This window comes from Rhyacophila brunnea, unplaced genomic scaffold (genome assembly GCF_057557595.1).
Source record: "Rhyacophila brunnea isolate RB1 unplaced genomic scaffold, BYU_Rbru_1.0 scaffold_7, whole genome shotgun sequence".
In the NCBI taxonomy this organism is placed as follows: domain Eukaryota; kingdom Metazoa; phylum Arthropoda; class Insecta; order Trichoptera; family Rhyacophilidae; genus Rhyacophila; species Rhyacophila brunnea.
This window is the reverse complement of record NW_028233339.1, coordinates 16,725,519-16,748,049: the sequence shown is the minus strand read 5'-3', so window position 1 is coordinate 16,748,049 and position 22,531 is coordinate 16,725,519. Positions and strand designations below refer to the sequence as shown.

General features: G+C 31.1%; 1 protein-coding gene across 1 annotated transcript in view; it reads right to left on the bottom strand.

The window, feature by feature from the left end:
* The window catches only part of LOC147064541 (atrial natriuretic peptide-converting enzyme), an 86,758-nt gene that overhangs the window by 50,247 nt on the left and 13,980 nt on the right, over positions 1-22,531 (bottom strand). The window contains exon 2 of the mRNA XM_085958432.1: positions 3,018-3,213. Within this exon, the coding sequence (XP_085814558.1) occupies positions 3,018-3,213 (196 nt within the window). The remainder of the gene's footprint in view (positions 1-3,017; positions 3,214-22,531) is intronic.

Here is a 22,531-nt window from a genome sequence, read left to right as displayed (position 1 = left end):
CAATAACTAACTGCGTTTGAAATATGTAATAATAATCACTTTGATTGAACGACACAAGTTACTTTATTAGGTAGTATCTACCAATTTGTATTGTCCTTGTGTATTATTTTATGTTTTCTCTTCATACCGATCGGGTCTTGCTCGTCTCCTGTTTTTTCAATGCAATGCTCTTGATATACAGGGAACACAGAAGCAATGGGAACTGAAATATCTAACGGGTGTGGAGTAACAGGCAACCGATCACGAGTGTGGAAGAATATGGAATAAACTTAAATACGTGTCAAGAATGCGTCATTCCTTCATTCAGACAACTGTTCTCGGTTTATGCACTAACGCTCATTCAATATTGGTATATTTGAAGATTGCAACACACTATAGCACGTCTATAATATGTGTTTCATTTTCATAGGACACTCACAAATTCAAAACCCTGCTTCAAAATGTAGTGTATTGGGGTATAGCCTATCTGAATTATATTTATTAATTTGTCCTATGTGGTACACATATAATAATAACATAGTCCAGGCTTTTGATAGTTTAACATATTATTATGTTACAATAGAAAAATGTATCGGAAATTCGTTGCCAACCTTCGATGGAAAGCACGAAAGGAAGAGAATTATATTATAAACAATTGATTTCATCCCATTGGATATTGTCAGTTAGAAAGTATTTGTTTCTCCTAAAGTATTACTGATTGCATAGGCATACGTAATCGTCTTCGCTACTTGCCACGATCGAGTCGAATATTTTTCGTGCTCCTGTGCCTGAACCACTCAACATCTGGCAAAAAAATATATTTGGGTATAATAGCGCCTGTACACATGCATGGAATTACTGTCGGCAATTGTGCTTATTCTGTCATGACAATAACTGTTTACGCGTAAAAGTGCTGACTGTCTCTCCAATCTCATTCTTCAAGAGTAAGCGAGACGCAAGGTTGTCATTTTATACTACTATCTGACAGGTCGTATTGAAAATCGGAGCTCAAAATGAGTAGTTCGTTTTTTTACCGGCATGTTCTCTATCGCTCTACTGCACAGGCGCAGATCGAAAATAATCTTACTTGCGCGCAATAAATCATCACAATTTGGAATCTTCCAATCTTGTTTGATTTATGCACGCAATCTTGCCAACTGCAGGATAATACATGTTTCCCCATGCATTTTCTTACTGTGCACAGTACATCCATGCACGTGTAAATGGGGTATAACTTAGAGGAAATATTCTCTAATACATAACTAAAAAACTCATTACTAGTTTTTATATTCCGACTTCTTAATCAGTGCGAGCGAAAAAAAATCCAAGGTGGCAAAGTAAAAATTACCAAAAAACAGCTCAAAATACATAAAAATGAATAATATCAAAACTCCCGTTAAACCTTTTAGGTAAACCCCCTTTTTTACACGCAACGTTTGGACTAAGAACTGAATTTGTGATTGTGACGACTTCATAAGCGGACACTTAACCATTCCTCAATCGTCAGATATAGTCGTGGTAGAGGTAGACGATATTAATAATTAAATGATTGGGGTATTTTTATTATAATCAATTAAGTAGGTACTAACGGGTCGAAAGTAATATAACTATTATAGGTCGAATTTCTAAAAGAATATAAGTCTAATAAAAAAATATATAGAATATAGTTTTTTTATTTTATAAACGTGTGTAAGAAATCATAAAAATATTCTTTTTTTATTTCAAAACAAAAAAATATTTTGGGGTCACGCGTAAAACATGGATAACAAAAATTCAGACCTCACCTGTTAAATACCTCTATGTTATAGCAGCTTAGCTATGATATATTTGTACCCAGTTGAAAAACCGGTCCAAAAAGCTTTTCAAATATTTAACCTTGACCTTGTTGAAGTATGCTGTTTGCTTATATGTTTGTTATCAGTTTCGTATATAGCAAATTTTACAATAGGTAATATAAGTATACTTAATAAGAAACTAATAAACTAAACTAATAATAAATTATTATTACCTAACTGATGAATTTTAAATAGGTAATAAAGATTTATCAAAAACTTCTGTGCCTACCTACAATCCATGTGATCACGAGTGTTATTAAATGTGGCAGTTTTTTTTTGTATTTTATGAAATAATAAACTATGGTAAAAATTGTGAAAATCGCAAGATTATGTTTTTATTTATAAATATCATGATGTTGTGTTGATTAGTTTGCTGAAACTCAATTTCCAAGATTGATTAAAAATAGCAAATCGAGATACTAGTAGGTATATTGAAAAAACCCGGTTATTTTATTTAAATTATATAACATTAATTGTATGAATTTTTATTCAAGAACGAATAAAAAAGACAGTCAAGGACATCAAAACTATATAATATATATATATATATATATATAAAGAAATCCTGTAGCCATATATGCTTCTAATCAGTAATGTTACCTCTTGATTTAAATTACAAACCATTGTTTAGGAAATTTGAAGATGCTTCTAGTGTTGTTATTATGTAATATTTCAGTGGTTAACTTTCAAAACTGGACATGTCTCATATGCCGAAAATGAGTTATTTGTTGACTTTCAAAAATAGCCACAATACACCATTTTCATATTGAAAAGATGTTTCAAAAAGTAGGTTGACATTCAAATAGGGACACGTCCAACGTTGTTGACATTCGAAATGAGACATGTCACTTTCAGCTAATGGCGGGACTGTATTGAGTCACGTGACCAAGTATACAATATGACAGTTTGGTTTTTGTCGCGTGCGTATTTTCGCTCTGTGTTTTTATTTGAAAAGTTCATTTATCTCTGAGGAGTGAATAGTGGACATGTCCAGTTTTTAAAAATAACCACTGATTTGTAAGTTTATTATTTAAGTCGGTCGATTAGAGATAAGTGTCTTCTCCCACAAAGCTAAGCACGTGTTCGAATCCCACTAGGTATTTTTTTTTCTAGTATGTTTCCGAGATATTCATATTGTTAGTATATTCAAAACTTGGAGGCCTACTAGAGGTACGAGTATATGTGGAATAATTTACTACTCACATCCAAGGTATACGCAGACAGCAGACACCAGAAGAAAAACAAAGAATCCGGCGAGTAGTGCGCAGCCGCAGCGGCAACCGGAAGACAGGTTCCGTCTCGTGAACCGGATATCACTGTCACAGGATAGCGTGGATCCAGGGCCTGGTCTGGACCGTATTCGACGGCCTCCTCCGTAGCTGCCGTTCAAACTGGACATCTGAAAATGACAATAATGTGTGAAACATTTTTTATTAAAATTAGAACATCACAGCAATATAAAAAATATCTAGGTACATTATGCAAAAATATATAAAACAAAAACAACATGAATACATTTTTTTTTAATTTTCTTGCCTTATCGGTTATATTTTTTACTGAGACTATTTTTTTCTCATTTATATTTTAAAGTATGTTATACTAAAATGCTTTAAAGGTCTCGGCTTTTGAGCTTTGAGAATAGATGTCTCCGCCGAATCTTAGAGGTACACTATGACCACGTTATAAACACTCGAGTTCACGAAAACAACGGACATGGCAGGCCTCGGTGATTAAGGTAATCACGCAGAGACGCTTCACGTGGCTGGGATATGTGTTCCGGATGCCGCCATAGAGTTTGACACTTCGTACCCTTATGGCACAGCCTGAAAGGTTTCGTCGCGGCAGTAGTCACCCAGCAGCGGTGCGACAAAAGCGACATTTGCGGTGCACGTCTGACATGGTAGGAAACGCGAGTGTTGGCGAAGGACCGAGTGAAGTGGCGCAAACTTATGCTTGCTCTATGCCCCAACGTTGGGGCGTGACAGAGTGAAGTAGTAGTAGTATACTAAAGTTAGTTATTGTCTGTACAATATGTAATGTATTCCTATAAGTAGATATAATGTGTAATAAACTGTTTGTTTGAACAAATATTATATGATAGTTTATGGCTGGTAGCAGAATTGAAATGTAATGTCATTACACAATAGTATAATATTATGTACTATTCAATTCTACAAAATTATTCTATTAGTCGATAGCTGTACATATCTTATTAAGAACATATTATTGTCTCCTGCTGAATTTAATCGTATTAACATACTGTTGAGAAATAGAGTTTTAATAGATTAATGTCATTTATTTATACCCAATATTTTATTACTTAATAAAAAAATAACAAAAGTATTTATTACTTTGAACTAGTGTTAAGTTAGTATTCTTTTAAACCTCTCGCTCTAATGGTTTAGAATATAGTCATATTTCAGTACATAACTGTGCAGTGGTGTTAAGATTTTTTACATTTATTAATTTTTAAACGCATTTATAAAACCATCAGAACTATCAAACCATTTATAAAACATCATGTTGACATTATTGTAGTGAAATATTTACGATAAAAAAATATATTGATAATCTCTGTGATCCTAAATTTGACAAGAATTATCAATATAATTTTTATTGTAAATATTTCACTATAATAATGTCGACAAAAATTATACTGATGGTTTTATAAATGCGTTTAAAAATTAATACATGTAAAAAGTCTTAACACCACTGCACATTTATGTACTGAAATATGACTATATTCTGAAACATTAGAGCGAGAGGTTTAAAAGAATACTATTTTATGTAATAAAAATACTTTATGCAGTCATCAAATGTTTAAAATAAATATAAAAGATAATAAGGCTTCAAAATTATATAAATAGATTATCAACAACGTTTAAGGAGTGTCCATGATCATGGTTTGAAAATACAATACAAACTCAATTTTGACCTACGACGAGCATCTGGGCCGTTAAGTTGAATTGTTTACCTGATCATATATTTTTTTAATGTTTTGATATAGGTATTTAGATATTTATTAATTCTAATTGTCATGAAATATGCCAGATGGTGCACGTGATAGTCTACATTTTAATATTTCAAGCAGTTTATAATGTAAACTCCTACTACATAAATATTTTTGTTGTACGAGGGTGGGTCAATAAGTCCTTAGAAAAGCCGACAAGTGGCGCGACTAGTACTGTAAGCGGTTTGTTTTCATGCAGCGGCACTACCGATTCAGTATGCTGCGAAGTTTCAATCAGATTGGTCGGGTTGTTGTGTGTTTTTCGTACATTTAAAAAATAAATTTGCTTGTGGAAAATGGAAAAATGGAAAATGGAGAAAATTGAGTTTAGACCTGTTATTAAACATTTTAATATAAAAGGGTTAACAGCAAAGGAAATAAAAAATGAGTTGGATTTAGTTCACGGCATATCTGCTCCTTCACTTGCAACTATTTATAACTGGTTAAATGAATTTAAACGTGGTCGTACATCAACAAAGGATGAACCACGCTCAGGACGTCCTGTAGAGGTGACTACACCAGAAATGATCAATAAAATCCACGATATGGTGTTAAGTGACCGAAGATTAAAGTTGAGTGAGATAATTGAGGTTACAGGGATCTCAAAAGGTAGCGTCATTTCTATTTTACATGACAAATTGGGCATGAAAAATATTTCTGCAAGATGGGTGCCGCGTTTGCTCACAGTCGACAATAAACGCAATAGGGTGGTGGCCTCTAAAGCCCTGTTGTCGCTCATGCAACGCAATCCGGATGAATTTTTTCGTCGCTTTGTGACTGTAGATGAAACATGGATACACCACTATACTCCCGAGACGAAAGAACAGTCAAAGCAGTGGATTGCGAAGACAAACCATGTCCAAAGAAGGCGAAAACCGTAAAATCAGCTGGTAAGGTTATGGCTACTGTATTTTGGGATGCACGTGAAATTATTTTCGTTGACTATTTGGAAAAAGAAAAAACAATAACAGGGGATTATTATGCATCTTTATTGGACCAGCTAAAAAACGAAATTGAAGAAAAATGGCCTCATTTAAACAGGAAAAAAATCCTCTTTCATCAGGACAATGCCCGTGTTCACACATGTTTACGATCAATGGCTAAAATTGAAGAATTGAAGTTCGAATTGGTCGACCACCCACCGTATTCGCCAGATTTAGCCCCCAGTGACTTTTTCCTTTTCCCAAACTTAAAAAAATGGCTAAGTGGACAACGTTTTTTTTTCAAATGAAGAAGTCATCGATCGGACAAATGCTTATTTTGAGGACCTTCCGAAAACTTATTTTTCTGACGGTTTAAAAAAAATTGAGAAACGTCTAACCAAGTGTATTGAGCTCCAAGGAGATTATGTTGAGAAATAAAAAAAAAATACAAAAATAAAAACTGTTTTAATGCTTTTTTCTAAGGAATTATTGACCCACCCTCGTATTATAGCCGTTCGTAATTTTCCAGTGCATTTATGTTATGTTAAATCAAAGCAATCATTTTCTTGTTTATTTATTTTAAATATTCTTTAGCTAAAATGTAGTTACTGGTCAATAAATTTCCATTTATATTTTCTTAGATTCTTTAAAAATGGGATTGAAAACTATGTAGAAAAACAGTGTAATATCTAAGCTACACTTTGGATAAATGTTTTTAATTGCCAGAAACAAGGCGTATCAGTATGTACTTATACATTTAGGCTACTAGCGTGGTCATGGCCCCTACATACTGATGCTGGCCCTCAGCCTACGATGTTTGGCGCCCCCCCAACCTATCGCTAAGACTTAGGGCAATGTAATAATAGTATTATTCCCCAAATGGTATTCTGTGAAATTCTAGGATCCGTGTAAAATAAAGGGTTTTTCGTGTTTTTGGTGTTTTTTGGTGTTTTTTAATAAATCCACTTGAATTGTCGGCACTTGGCATCGTATTATAAAGCACTGATCGCGACCCTCTTTTGTGATAGCCAAGTAACATGCGGCCATTCGCCTTATTAGTCAGGAAGCATGCTAAAAATAATAATCCAATCGTGAAATAGCCCCACAGGCGACTTTTTTACTATTAGAGCAAATTTGTGGTGAATGTTTATCTCACTTAAGTGGTCGACCCGACACGCCGGGCCCCCAGGCTAAAACCCTGTTAGCCCTACTCTTGTGGAGGCATTGAATGTGGTCGTTAGATTAAAAAAAACATTATAAAAAGAATCGAAAATTCGAAAAACATTATCATAACAGGACACTTTAATTTCACTTAGGAAGCGTGACATTACAATTATTACTCAGTTGCTAATTTTTCCAATAAGTTCAAAGAACTTCTTATAACTAAAAAGAAACATTTTTCATGAGAACATTTATAATCGGTTAACAACTGATAATAATTAAGCAGAATATGAGAGAGTGTTGTTTTACAATTATAATTTATTAGTTGTGACCGACTCATTAGTTTGACAAAATAATTACCGTGCAGCCAAGAGAGAGTTTTCCATATGTGTAGTACAAAGAAATAAAAACAAATAATTATAACGTACGGTCGTGCTCTTCAGTGCAAAGAAATCTGTGACACTTATTATGTATGTAGAACATTTGTAATTGCAAAATAATTATTGACACTTAACTATAAATTTCGCGTAATTACTTTATCCTAATTAACTATAAATTTATTAACTTAGCCCTAAGTAAGATATATTTTACAACGTTTTTATTAGGTCGTATTCTTCTTTGTCCGGTGGTTGTTTATCCAGTACAAATCCTGCTATCGATTTTTAACTAACTTCCCGAATAGCTAGACATGTTAAGCTTTTAGTATATATCAGAACACGATGCTAATGCATTCTTTTGATACTTTTAGCCATCTTTAAGTAGAATTGAATTCATTTTCAGTTAATTCTGTTTTGTATAAAAGTTATTTCGGAAGAAATCCGTAATCCAATCCACTATTATCGGTTGCTAAAGGGGTGGTCCTAGCAACTAAATTATTAATATATACGTGCGTTACTATGGAAATCAAAATGACATTTCAGTATTCTATATTTGTTTGTTGCAAAATAGAAAAAAAATGATTTGTTGACAATTGCCTTATTTGTCCTAAATTATTAATACATAGAATTGTCAAGTTTATATGATTCAAAAGAAAATTTAAAAACGTGGTATATAAAAAGTTCTTTTTATCTTGTAATTATTAAATTTTTATTCCGAATATTTTCTGTCGTTATTAAAAATTGTCTAAATAGTTTTTCAAATTGTAAACCTCATATAACACTTAACGGCTAATTTTTCTGCCTTATTATAACACAAAAATCGGCTTTTAATAGAATCTATTACCTGTAGAATTTGTGACGACTAATATTATGTTTATTAGTTTTCATTAAACATTCTAAAAAGTCATTGTAAAATTGTTACGTTAAAAATAACATTCAATTACAAATAGCAATAAATTCACAACGATTTTCAAAGCAGTCTACCTTTACAAATCATAAAAATAAATTAAATTTCTAGTAATCGATATACAGAAATTGAAAAATATAAAAAAAATCTTTTCACTGTTTCATAATATTATTGATCATCGATACAAAAAAAAGTACATGATTGGCCATTACGGTAGCGGACTTTGATGCCATTTCGTAGTTAATTCGAGATTGTGTCATGGTGAAATTTTCTGTATGGAATAGTCGGTCAATAGCTCGCAGCCGTGACGGATACTTTTCTTTGCAAATTTTAGATGGAAACTATAATACAATAAAATTAAATAATAATTTATATTAGTTGGAAACATTTATCTTTTGTGCGTATGTGATTTCCAATGGAGAATGTTGCCAAACGCGGAAATAATAATACCATTAAAAAATCTATTTTTATAATAAATAATAGGCAAAATATTACATTAAGATTTTTTATACTTAATACCTATAATATAAACCATTCAGGATATATAATAGATATACGATCTTTTTATTACTGTGTATTTCCTGTCATTTGACAATGATATTATGATACTGCGTGGTGAATGAGTAACATAATTAAATCGACCATTATATTATAACATATAGAACCACATATTATTAAAAAGATAGTGTAGTATAACCTAACAAGGGACATTATATATTTTTTAAAGTATCATTATTGATTTTTAAGATATTTTATTAGTAAATTGTATGAGATTTCATATTCCGTGTGGTGTCACTACTATATTCTTTAGCCCGAATGAAATGACATTCATTCATTAGCATGGAGGCATAGTGTTAGCGGTGGCATCGAAACATTCAAGCGAGAGAACAGTCGCAGTATAATACAAAATCACATTATCAAAAGGCATGCCTAGTAAAGCTTCAATGGATTCCAGAAAATCTTCCAGGTAAGGCATACAAGGAGCCGGTCTTAACAACATGTTCAGTGATTAAAATTCCTCCGCACCCATATAAATGAGAAGAATTTAATCTACACTGATGCATATTGTTATAAGCACATCGGGCATTTATACTTCGCTGTGCTACTACCAAAAGTTGGTAAGTCTTGAAATTATGTTATGGAGTAATTATTGCATTTTGAAAGTTTGACATGCCTTATAAGATCAGGCATAATACCAATTTATTTGTGCTTTATGTTCTATATATCGGATGATCTTAATTTTTTTCTAGAATACATATCTATATATAGACACAGTCCTTTGTTATCTCTAAATACCCAAATTATCGACTTACCAACTTATGGCAGCAACCCACGATACAGTTTATGTCTACAATGTATTTACGGAAGAGTTAGGGTCCTGGGAACTCTACAGTCAGGTATATCACCCGATGGGAGTGCCTTATCCCTAATCACCTTCCATTCACAGTGCCATAAAAATATACTTATTTATGTATGTATATATAAACAAATTTACTGATTGTGTCCGAAAATATCACTTTAAATATAGTTAACACATTGGGAAATGTTTTTACTGTCAAATTTTTTGACGGTGTACGATTTAAGAATATCATGAAATAAAGGCATACGTACTGTAAATATTCTGTTTACTTATTTTGACATTGCAAAAACCATACAAGGTAAATAAATATCATTATTATAATTCTAATGGATTTAAGTTTTGTACTATTCCATTTGAGTAGTTTTTTGCGCGACCCGGGTTTCGCCTTTCGGCATTTTCAGGTACTATGTGCAGTCATATGCCTCTGTGTATTTAGATATGTATGTGGGCTTATTTGTGGAGTTTTTATATTAAAAATAATAAAAACGTAGCATGTAAAAATATTTGTTTAACTAATATAACTTTTTAAAGACTGGTATTATTGATATACCTCATTAGTTAACTCCATTAAATTCCCAATACGTTGCCATTGTTTTCCTATTGTTTGACGATTTTACACCTCTCGAATGTAGTAATAGAATTTAGCGTTATTGACTATTATCTAAATAATTAAGATATATATATCGTTGGATTCGTTATTAAAATCTCTACATGAAAATTTTATCGCCTCTTTCAAAAGCCGCTACGATTAACTGTAATTTATGAAACAAAATCAATGTGTCTATCAAATTCCGCTATAACACTACCGAAACATTCAAAAACCTTTTTAGTTCAAAAAGTTTTTGTTGATTTTCTCAACATAATGAAAAAGTGTTATAGCGGGTTTTGAAACTCAGCGACACTAATGATCTATTATTATGGTTTTGACAATGTATACGCCTAGTGATAGCGTTTTTTTACAAAGACTTCAACTATTCATAATTTGTTTGTTATATTTTTTTATTGTGATCATTGACATAGTGATAAAATTTTTACCTACTTTATTGTATTAATTTATTATATAAGTAAGAATCAACTGTATTCATTGTCAGTGTGTATTTACATTTTGGTGACTGCACATAGTGCCTGAAGATGCTGAAAGGCGAAACCGGGATCGCAAAAAACGACTCTTTTAAACGAAATTTTATTTATGTATGGTCCTAATATTGAAGCTTTATTTGATATAAATAAAAAGGATTTCAAGTTATACACATTTATATTTTTTATAAAAATCGATGTTTTTAAATTAGATATAAAAAATTTTAAAACTATGAATTAGTCAAAAATCTCTTGGGTGATGCTTAGAAAACTTAATAAACTAAATTTTAATAATAAATATGAGCATAAAAATAATATATGTAATAATAGGGTGCGGTCCGATTCAACAAATTCACATTTTATTACATTTTTTACAATTGTAAGTTTATATTTGGCTTAAAATAAAAAATATTTTTCTTTTTAATGTTTTCAGATACATATTTATTCATTAATATAGTTGAAATTGTAAATTATCAAAAAATTGTCTCAAATTGCAAGCTTCGTGTTTTTCCGCTAGGTGCCTCTTTAAAAAAGGCTCAGTGAAGACTTCGCCTTAATCGTACAAAACTTAAATCCATTATAATTTAAATTCAAATTCTATCGAATACCCTTGATCGATAGTATTAATAATATTATTATAACGTTTAACGACTACGGTTCGTCAATTTTGACACACCTCATTTTTGACGTCAGTGTGAAAAAAATTATGTAATGATGATTTTGTTGCTACTCAAAGAAAATAATTTTGCTAAAAATCGGATGTTTTATATAACAGTTAAATGGAAGGTGTGTTTTTATTTAATTTAAAAATGTAAGGAGGTGTACAAAGTTAAGTTCATTTAACGTAAATTAAGCAAATTTATGCGTCGGTTAATAGACGCCAAACAATTCGAACGAAATCCCGTTACTTTTCCGCTGTTTGAGTAACATTGAAAATACAAACAAAATAATAAATTTTACAGTTCAATAATTTCAACGACAAAAAGAATTATACGCTGATTAAGTATATAAATAAACTATTAAAGCAAATATTAAAAAAATACTCAATTAAGTATATTAACGGCTATCGCAGTAAAAACACATTTTATTTATTAGTCATGCAAATATTTTTTTAAGTAAGACTTACTTAAAGTACTTATAGTACTTAACTAAAAAATAAGTCTTGAATTATAACCGTTGGAATCTTGGAATTATATACCAAATTAATATTTTGTAACGTTGATAATATTATTCAAACTGAACTTTTTTCATTATAATTTTTCTCTTTACTATGTTTACTCGCGTATGTAATAGTTAGGGCCCGGATTTATATGCTAGTGCATGTTTTGTTAAGGTGTATGCACAGCTATGGAAGTTGCACAGAAATCCGTTTCGAAAGACGCAGAATCGAAAAACTAAATTTTATTGTACATATAAATGCATATTTAAGACATTAGTGCATATTTCATTAATAAATGCATATTTTAGGGCTTTTGCATTCATAATTTTATCGAAACATAAGTAAATCAGGTAGATACACTTGCATTTTTAATGGGATCCCCGAGCATTTCATTAATTTATCATAAAAAGTGAAGTCAACTCGGGCACCTTTATATAAATTTTGCGTTTATCACCTCCGGACGTTGAGAGATCATTTTCCGCATATAAATAAAATACTGACAGATATGCGGAAAATTTAATGCCAGAGAATATTGAAAAAAATATTGTAACTTTTTTTTCGGACAAAAAAACAGCAAATAGTATTTAGGAATAGTTAAGTGTGTCGTTTTTGTTTTTTAAGTTGTGTTTAGTTTCCATAGTTTATATTTACATTTTGCATTTCTTGTTTTTTCTGTAAACTTTCATTTCTGTAAACTATTTTGAAAATTGTAATTGATTTACTTTATATTGATTATTTGTGTTTTTTTTGTTATTGTATTATAATATTATGCTTAAGATTATTAATTTTTTATTCGATTTTTTTATCGGTAATATTGGGTAAAGTGGATAGGTATTTACAATATTTTCCCATAAAAATGTCAATTTTTAACTGCATATTTCTTTAGTTTTAGTGCATATTTCGATGATTTTAAGTGCATATTATGTGCATGCATATAATCATGTTTTTTGTTGCATATAAATCCGATCCCTAATAATAGTTTAACATCAAATATAAAGGTATGAAACTGACATATATTTTTAGAAGAGTTTCAACCGACTCTCTCTGTAAACCTAAAGTAGTTATCATCATGTATCATGAATAGAAGAAAATTATAATAATTATATATATACATATTTTTTTAAGTTTTGTTTGGCATGTTAAGTTTACCAAAGACCACGTATATTATTATCAGTCCGAAGCGAGTCTTACGAACTTTGAGTACCTACATATATAAAAACACATGCCGCTTCAGCAACGTTATTTAGTGAAGTTGAATTGGTAACCATATACATAAATGTATGTATAATATACGTTAATATTCAGTATGTTGGCTCATTGAAATTTGTCGGCCGTAATCTATTGTAATGGTATTATATACATAGGTATATATAAAAATAGTGAGAATTTTTCTTTTATTTTGTTAACTGTCAATTCATGGTGGAACTGAATTGTATTGTTGTTTAATTTAATAAAACGCAATTTTTAATCAATAAAATAGGACCGGTTTCGTCCGTCTCAGAGGAACATTTTCAACTGAGTATTTTGTTCTAAATAATTATGCTTGGGTGTAGGTATTTGGCTGCATATATATGTAAGTAAAACAGTTAACGAAGTCTGTTAATGGATCATTAAATAGGTACACAATATTTATAGCTAAAGAACACGTCGATTTGAATACCAATATAGATTAATAGATATCTATTTCGATAAACAGGTGTATTTTTGTAGTGTATTTTAGTATCTTAGTAAATAGTTTCATTCAGAATGACAATCGCATAGCAGAGCTACCATGCGGGGCCCGATTATACCATAATTACTATGCAGTGCAATGCGATTGCTCTAATGCAGAGTGTACCTAAGGATGTCTATGTGTGTGTGTAATACGCTGCGTTACAAATAGGCAAATCAAGACAAATATAATATAATGTAATAAATAAATTTTCATTGTAATGTTTTTGTTTCGGTATAAGTCAATCATGATTCGCGTTCTAAATGATCAATTTAGTTATATAACAATAGCCATTCATTTATTCATAAAAAAAAACAAATTTATTTTGACAATATCTATACATTTAATGATTTAAATGTGTTGAGATCGTATGCTGTTTTTGACTGTGAAGTTTTCAACAAATAAACCTGTAATTCGAAATCATTTGTAGCTATATAATATTTAGGTTCCATATTCAAAAAAAAGTAGAAGGTCTTTGGATCAAAACCACATTTTTAATTCTAAAATTGAAAACTGTAATACTAGGTTAAAATGGATTAATGATAAATGGCATAGTTACATAATTTGGTGGTCATTTGATGAAAACATAATAGCCTTACTCAAACAATTCTAAATCGTTTTCTTTTGTTTGAGACGTATAGCCGAGATTTGATTTAATAATTACATTGAGATTAATGTAAGTAAGCTACACATATATCGTGCATATAGGTAGTTGTATAAAATTATTTATGTATTTATAGCATGAAATAAAATGGGTAAAAAATAAAGGTCGTTCGTTGCGAACGCTATCAAAATGGTATTTTATACCGTTTGCTGAGCATTTTTTTCTTTTTGAATTTATTTTTAATCGGTACAACCGCAATATTATAACCATTACTATAATAATTACAGCACTATTCTACCAATTTATTTTTTCATAATATGGCAACACAGAAATGTTGCCAAGCTATACCTTTTAAATAAAGCTAAAGTTAGTTATCAAATAAATAATAAACAGGCTTGTTTTCTTGATATTTATTTATTTTATAAAGAATGGTTATTTATTTGAGGATTCATTTGTTATTAGCAGTAAACATCAAATTCGATCAAATCTACATTCAGAATAATATGTGGTATGCATGGATCAAGAGTCAAGATCCTTACAAATGAATGAAAATTTTCGCTCCAAGATGAACCACAATATGGGTATCTACATTGTGGATACATTTTTCTAAGCTTGGATTCTGCTGGAAAACATTTCATATGTATTTCCAATAAATAAACATATAAGTATATAATTTTGTTAAGAAGGAAAAAGTCGTTAGGAAACAAAATCACAATAAATTAAATTGTATAGAAATCTATTTTAGCGACCCGAATTTCGCCTTTCATCATTGTCATAAATAACATTTTTCGTCAGTTTATTAAGTGATTTTAAAACTCCATACACATATGGTACAAAATCAATTCATTCATAAAATTTTAAAATTCTCCAACAGACTATACCAAAAAAAAACTCTAAATAATATGACCTTATTCATAAACGTATTCATATACGATATAAAAAAATATCCAGCTCTAAACTACCAGATATATACAATTTTGATGACCTTTAATTGGTGTAATTTAATTTTGCATAATATTTAGTAGTGGTTTTAGATAAGTAGGTAGGTATATACATTAAAAAAGATTGCGTTAACAAGTTTCGAAACACCCTTCCGAAAAAATTCCTGCGCGATAAACCATGTTTCCAGAATGTTTTAAATTATATTTATTTCATTTAAATTTTATACTCAGATTGTTAAAAATACGCGTATCTTTTGTGTATTTTTGACGAAACTTCTACTGCTTCATAAAAAAACCACCTCTGATAATAATATGATGTCTTATTTCTTTCATTTATGATTACTGGATTATTTATGGCGCAGATACGTTTTGAATGTAATTTACATTATGTACTTATCTACTTATCCAAAAAAGAAGGTAATATCGAATGATCTATGAATACTCGCCGTGATTTTGTTCTTAACTTTTACAAATTGCACGAAGACAAAATAATAATAGACAGTTAAACTATCGCGTCTAGAGAAACCACAAAAGGATATTATTATAAAATATTCTAGTCTCGTGCTTGCATCGTCCCACAAAATTATTTTTTAGCTGCAACCATTGTTACGTCAGTCGACCGCAAACTTTTTTTAGTTTTTTTAAAAAGCAAACATCGTTGAAAAATTTCACGCAATAGAAATTTCTTCACAAAAATACCGTCCAATGCTTCAATAAGTAGGATATTTTGAAATAATATTTAACTGTCGTACATATTTTAACCAATCATAGTCCTTTTATTATATATTTTCTGGCAACAAGATATCGCGCGATAACAGGAAGTCGCTGTAATTGCATGTAGAAGACTTCTAGTGACGTACCTGTCATGGCGGCAACGCGTGCTATAGGTGTGTTTAAATAATGTATCGGCTCTTCCTTTAGATATTACTCATGTTCTTCTTTGCAATAAGCTACAAGTTTACTAACAATACTTATAACATCACTCCTAATCATTTTAGACATATTTTTATTACGAAAAGCTTTAAATTACATGAATTGACAGATATACACCACGGGCGTGTCAATTTTAATGATACATTTGGGGGCGTTCCTCATTTGAAAACGGAAGTGTGATTAGCTGCACTGGAGGAGATTGTTAGTTCACATTTTTAACACGTGGATAAGAAGTTCTTGTTCGACAGTACTTATATTATTTCTTCATGGCCGACGTGGATGATTTTCTCGTCAGCTACTTACGCCTTAACTTATACCTATATGATACATTCTTATGTGGAAAACATAATTATTCAAATGGCCACGTTAGTAGAATAGACCAAAAAGCGATAGTAATGTTACAATGCATGCTTGTAATACGATTAAGGTCAAATTCGTAGTTCACCCATATACAATACGATGCTGATTGTATATTATAACACAATCGAAAAAATAGAGAAATATCCACATGGATTTGCATATTGTATGAGCAGGGTCACCTTATTATTCAGACGATGCTTAAGTAAATAAGATAATTGCTATATCCGTGTCGTCATTTAGTGACATTCAGGTCAATCAGCACTCTTGAATCGGTCAGCCAACATTGAGTTTCTCTCCAGCCTTCGATCTGATCAAATAGCACGATGTTTCCACCTCCCTGTGGAAAATATTATAAAAAAAACTTGGAGAGTCGAGACATCCGCCATATCTTAATTTTGACACTAATAGACGTACGTTATAAACGTTGATAATAAACGTAATGACATAATAATAATAATAACGACTCCATGATGCCTGAACGGTAACGTGCATATATATAATGTCGTGAGTCCCGGATTCTAATCAAAAGTCTGGATTTGATGTAATAGGTTAAGCAAGTGACCAACACATATTTCTTGTAAAAACAAAAATCTGTTAATACAACCATCACTCTGTTGAGATCCATATTATGATCTTTTTAGAATCGAACATGGTAAATGTGTATGTACGAGATATATATATTATTGAACTTTTTAAACTAGAATGGGATCATGTGTGACTTTAATATATATTTAGGCATATAAGTACTTTGAATTTCAATTCATTTAAATTATATGCATCAATCATATCGTACAAATATGTAGTCTATTTCAAATATATTGTTCTCGAATTAATGTCCTCTACTGTCACATGAAAAATAAGTGCATTGAACAACTTTACTATTCAAACCATATGTATGATGTATATTAAAATGAATAGTTAAGTAATTCAATAATGCACTGAACTAAGCCTTGTTGAGGTTAATTTTTAAATTGCATGTATATTGCATTTTAACTGTTTAAAAATATACGTCTTATTTTACACATAATACAAGTTATGTAGTATTAATTATTAATGAGTTTGTATTTTAAAAGTCAAACACATTCCTTGGCAAACTATGTACCTACTTTACTTTCAAATATCGTTCATAAGAACTTCTCAGTTAGACAAGATTTCTGCATTATATTTACGTTCTCATGGTCGTACCTGGTATAAAAATACGTTTCAATTTCAGGGTCATTATTCAGTCTGATAAAAAAGACAAAATGTTTAAAATGGGACACCGTTAACATATTTTTTCAACGAAATTCACTTGCGTAATAATCAAATCATTTTTCCTTTTGGAAGTAAATAGTTCGAATTGGACAGTTCGATAACTTTTCACGATTACGACAACAGTCACGCAGAGATTGAGTTTGAATTGCCGAATTCGACGCTTGTCTGTCAATTATTACAAAAAAATATTATTTTTGACATCTTCTTGAGTCGCACTTGTCGAGTTATAAAAAGGTGTTCTAAGAACATGACATCATTTTTACAGAGGCACGATAATGACTAAATACCAGTGGCGGAGGGTGGAGGTAGGCTGTTAAGATCTGCCATAAATAGTGCACATTAACCTTTTTCAGTCAAATGTATATGTTTTTATTGAAATAAGACTACAATTTACAGATGGTATTGGTTGGATTTTAAAAATCAATTAAACCCTGTCTCAACCAAACCATAATAGTATTGGTATATTTTAGGCGATATGACAAAATTGTGCACATTTTTTCATTCTTACTTATTTGTTTTCGTTAGATTAAGAATACGTATGACACATATTGTTGGTTCATTTTTTTAATTCATCAAGCCATGCCTAAACCAAACTATATTAGATAAAAATTATTATTCTATCTATAAAATATCCAAATTTATGTATGATTTAATTGCATAATTTTAGATATTTTATAGATATACGAGTATTTTTTGATTATTATCTATTATGGCTTGGTTTTCACAGGGTTTAATTGAATTTTAAAAACTAACCAACACCATCTGTAAAATGTAGTCTTATTTCAATGAAAACAAGTATGTATGACTGACAAAGTTAAGTGTGTAATATTTATGGCGGATCTAAACAGCCTACCTCCACCCTTCGCCACTGCTAAATACTACATATTAAATATTTACCTTGACCTTACAGTAATAAAGTTATTTTTGGCAAAAGATATTTTAATAATATTATTAATTTTATAAAATCAAAAATTGAATTTTACATAGCTCAATATAATAATTCTCTATGAAGTAATAGGGCCTGTTATATGCGTGCATGGATTTACTTGCACCTGTCTCTCTGTTCTCGAGTAAGCGAAACGTGAGGTTGTCATTGTATGATTTATTTTGTATGCTACTATTTGACAGGTCGTGAAAATCGGTTAACCTCAAAATGAGTCTCTGCGCGGTGTAGTTCGTTTTTTTACCGGCACGTTCGCCACTATCGTTATACTGCGTAGGCACAGATATCGCACAGTCCAAAAATTGTCGCGTGAAAATTCAGAAGCTTCTGAAGTTTTTTATCTATGCATGCAACCTTGCAATTTTCACGATAATGTGTATATATATGCGTGCAGTTTTTTGTTATGGCCGCAAAAATACGTACTTTCAACAGTAAATCCATGCACGTGTAAACGAGGTACCTATTATAGTGGTCTTTTGCAACATAAGACACGATAAACGAAAATTAACGTTTTTTTTATCTCATACATGTCTGCTGCTAGATAAAGAAAATCAACGTATTATCACGAAATATCAATATTATTGTCATTAATGGTAGTCAACTATTTTTCGAAATGAACGAAAACAAAATAACATTATATGCACCGATTAAATTAAAATATATAGATAATATGTGTTAATTGAAAAGTCAGCTATTCAATGAATATAGAATATCGATTTAGCCACATCAATGTATACTATAAAATACCGCACCCATCCAATAACAATGGTTGCATGGATCACCGGAAGCATGTCTGATTAACCGCACTTCAGGAGGAGACGCCGATACTGGTAACAATCAATTAGTCTTATCATCAGCCGCTCTTGTCCAATGATAAACCTGCCAGGCTTAGACCATGCAAAAAATGCAACTCCTAAAATGACATCAAAAATAAAACCATCAGCCCAAGTGACAACGCTCTCGTATAAATTAATTATCAGTTAAAAGACAAAACTTAACGAAATGAGAAACTCATCTAATCCGATCAACATTAAATAAAGACAGAAAAAGACTATTACTATATCGATACCTCTGACCAATAAAGCCATCGCTTAGACACACTTAACATACCTCATTTAAAGAGTATAGTCAAAGGCTCACTTTCCATCAACGCAGAAACCTCCAGATACCTGAGATTAGACCAGTCAGTCATAGTTCTCCACTTGTTATAGAGAACTACCATACTAACCATATTTTAGAAAAGTAAGATAAATTAACTCAGAAAGCTTTTTGCCTATCATAATTTCAATAAAAGAAACTGTACATTTGGCCTTCTAAAGAACTTTTTTTCCAAAATAATAAGTAGCACAACATAATAATATAGTTTTGTCTTATTTAACTGTTAACTCGCTGAATCTTAAAATGCTTCAATTGTATGTATCTATATTTTAGTGCTTTTCTTTTATTATAAGAAAACTCGTAAACTAACTGTTTGTTATCCATGTACTCTGTCAATATAGTCCAGATGTCACCAACTTCTTCACCGGCTGAATACTAAAAAGTGTATTGACCCCAAAACCTTTTTGAAGTTGAATATACGTGAGTATTGTCCAATAATACAAAAATGCATCAGGCATTATTCGACACATTGCAAAGCTGCTAAGTATACTTTTGCCAGTAAATCGTTGCCTCTCATTAAAATGTATGTGGGTATTAAGAGATTTGAATTATTCACACATGACCGAACTTGGAATAATATCTGTAATATTAAATGTCAAATTACTTTGAGTCGTGACATGTGATCTTATTAGCGATACGGCGTGGGAAATCAAAGTGAAAATTTCCGGTAGAACTGGTTACAATGAAATTTAAATTTTATTTGGAGTAATATATTACAATAAATAATATGGCTCGAATAATTAAGACTATGGGCTGGATCATGGCCCCCACAAAGACGAGGACTGACAGGGCTCTAGCCTGGGGGCCCGAGCTTAAGAGGGGCCCAGCGTAGAGGTTCGACCAGTTGAGTGAGATAAACAAACACCACACATTTTCTCTAATAGTAAGCAGTTAGCTTAAAACCCTTTAGCGGGCATAAGCCAATTCCGGTTACATAATATGTAACCTCCTGCATTATGGGTTATATTCAAACCAAATATGTATGAAACGTCACCCGTATTGCTTAAAACGAATCTGCGGGAATGCGCGCAGAGCATTCTCGCACGTGGCGCGGGTGCATTCTGTCATGTGTGCGCTACAAATGTTGGGCTTCGTCTTGCGTACTTCCCGGGTCTTTTCGGATGTTACTGTATTAAAAATTCTTTATAATTCCTTAGTGAGAAGCCGGCTTGAGAGTGGGTCGATTGTTTGGGCCCCGCATCAGTTGAAATATGACCTTATGGTGGAGCGAGTTCAAAAGAAATTTTTGAGACTCCTTTATTTGAGGTTATATGGATACTATCCGTGGCTTTATCCAACTGACTTTCTCTTAGGTATGCTAACATACTGTAGTTTAAGTGCTAGAAGATATCAATATTTGGCCACGTATTTTTTTCGACTAATACGTGGTGTGAATGAGAACTCTGCCATTCTTGGTAATATTGACTTGTGTGTCCCTGATAACTATCTTAGAAATCGGGAGCATCAGTTGTTTGTTCTCCCGAGGAGCAGAACTAACCTGCCATTGGTGATGCCAATTGGTAGAGCAATAACTCTGTTCAACCAAATTGCTTCGGATGTTGATATATTCCATCTACGTGAGAATGAGTATAGGCGGACGTTATTTTATAAATTCTTAAAATAGGGTCTGCTCAACTCATCCGGTGTACTTCCTTGTACCTATATACTTCATATTTTTTGTATTTACACATTTATACTATAGAATAACTTAATATTGCATAATTACAATATTACATAATACTTTTTTAATAATATTTATTTGTTTCTAAATGTCATGTTGTGAACGTCTTAAACTTATAATTTGTAATGTCCACAATATGTAAAATAAATTAAAATTGAAATTGAAATTGAAAAATATTGAAAAGTGATTTGAACTGGTCTATTGAAATTTACACAAAGAAAAAGGTATGTCAAAACATATTTTGAATATTTATGTACCTACTATAATTATTAAAAAATCAGAACAGAGGCTTCAAAATTATAGAAATGGATTATCTACAATGTAAGGAATGTCCAGGCTTATGCTTTGAAAATACTATAAAATCTCCATTTTAACCTACGTGGCGCATGTGGGCCGTTAAGACTCGACTCGAGGATATGTGGATGAAATATTTATAATATAATATATAAGCAAGAGGATAATGTGTCGGCCTATAATATCGTATCGTGGGTTCCAGGTTTGAATCCCAGGTCTGGCAAAAAAAAATCAAATGTTGTTTTTCAATGTGTGTTTGGACCCAGAGTATGGACCTACTATGTTGACCAAGAGGCTGATAACTGTTTCTCGTAATAAAAAAAAACAAAAATCTGTTAATACAACCTAGACACTGTAGAGGCCCTTTATGATCTTATTAGGATCGGATATGGTTTAAAAAATATATTGTTACTATTGCAATATTATTTATAGATGTCGCTAGTTTTGTATTTTTAATTTAACAGATCATAATATGCAAGGACGAATATATTAATTGACTATATTAATTAATTAATTGATTATATGATTAATTAATTGAATATATTAATTGACTATAATAATTGATATATTAATGTGGTAATTATAATATTATGTGTTTATCAAACTCGCGTTATTATATTTTATTGTTTTGAATAATCGTTTTGTACAGACGCATCGTGCGATTTGCTACTGTTATAATGTAACTAAATAATTATCTTCATTGTATCTGCGTATTTAGAAATACCTTTTCCATCTCCTTGATTCCACAAAATCAATCGAAAAAACTTTGAAAATCACCACATACTTCATAATTTACCTACAATTGTATATAAATAATTACAAGTTAAAAAGAACTTTTTATATACCACGTTTTTAAATTTTCTG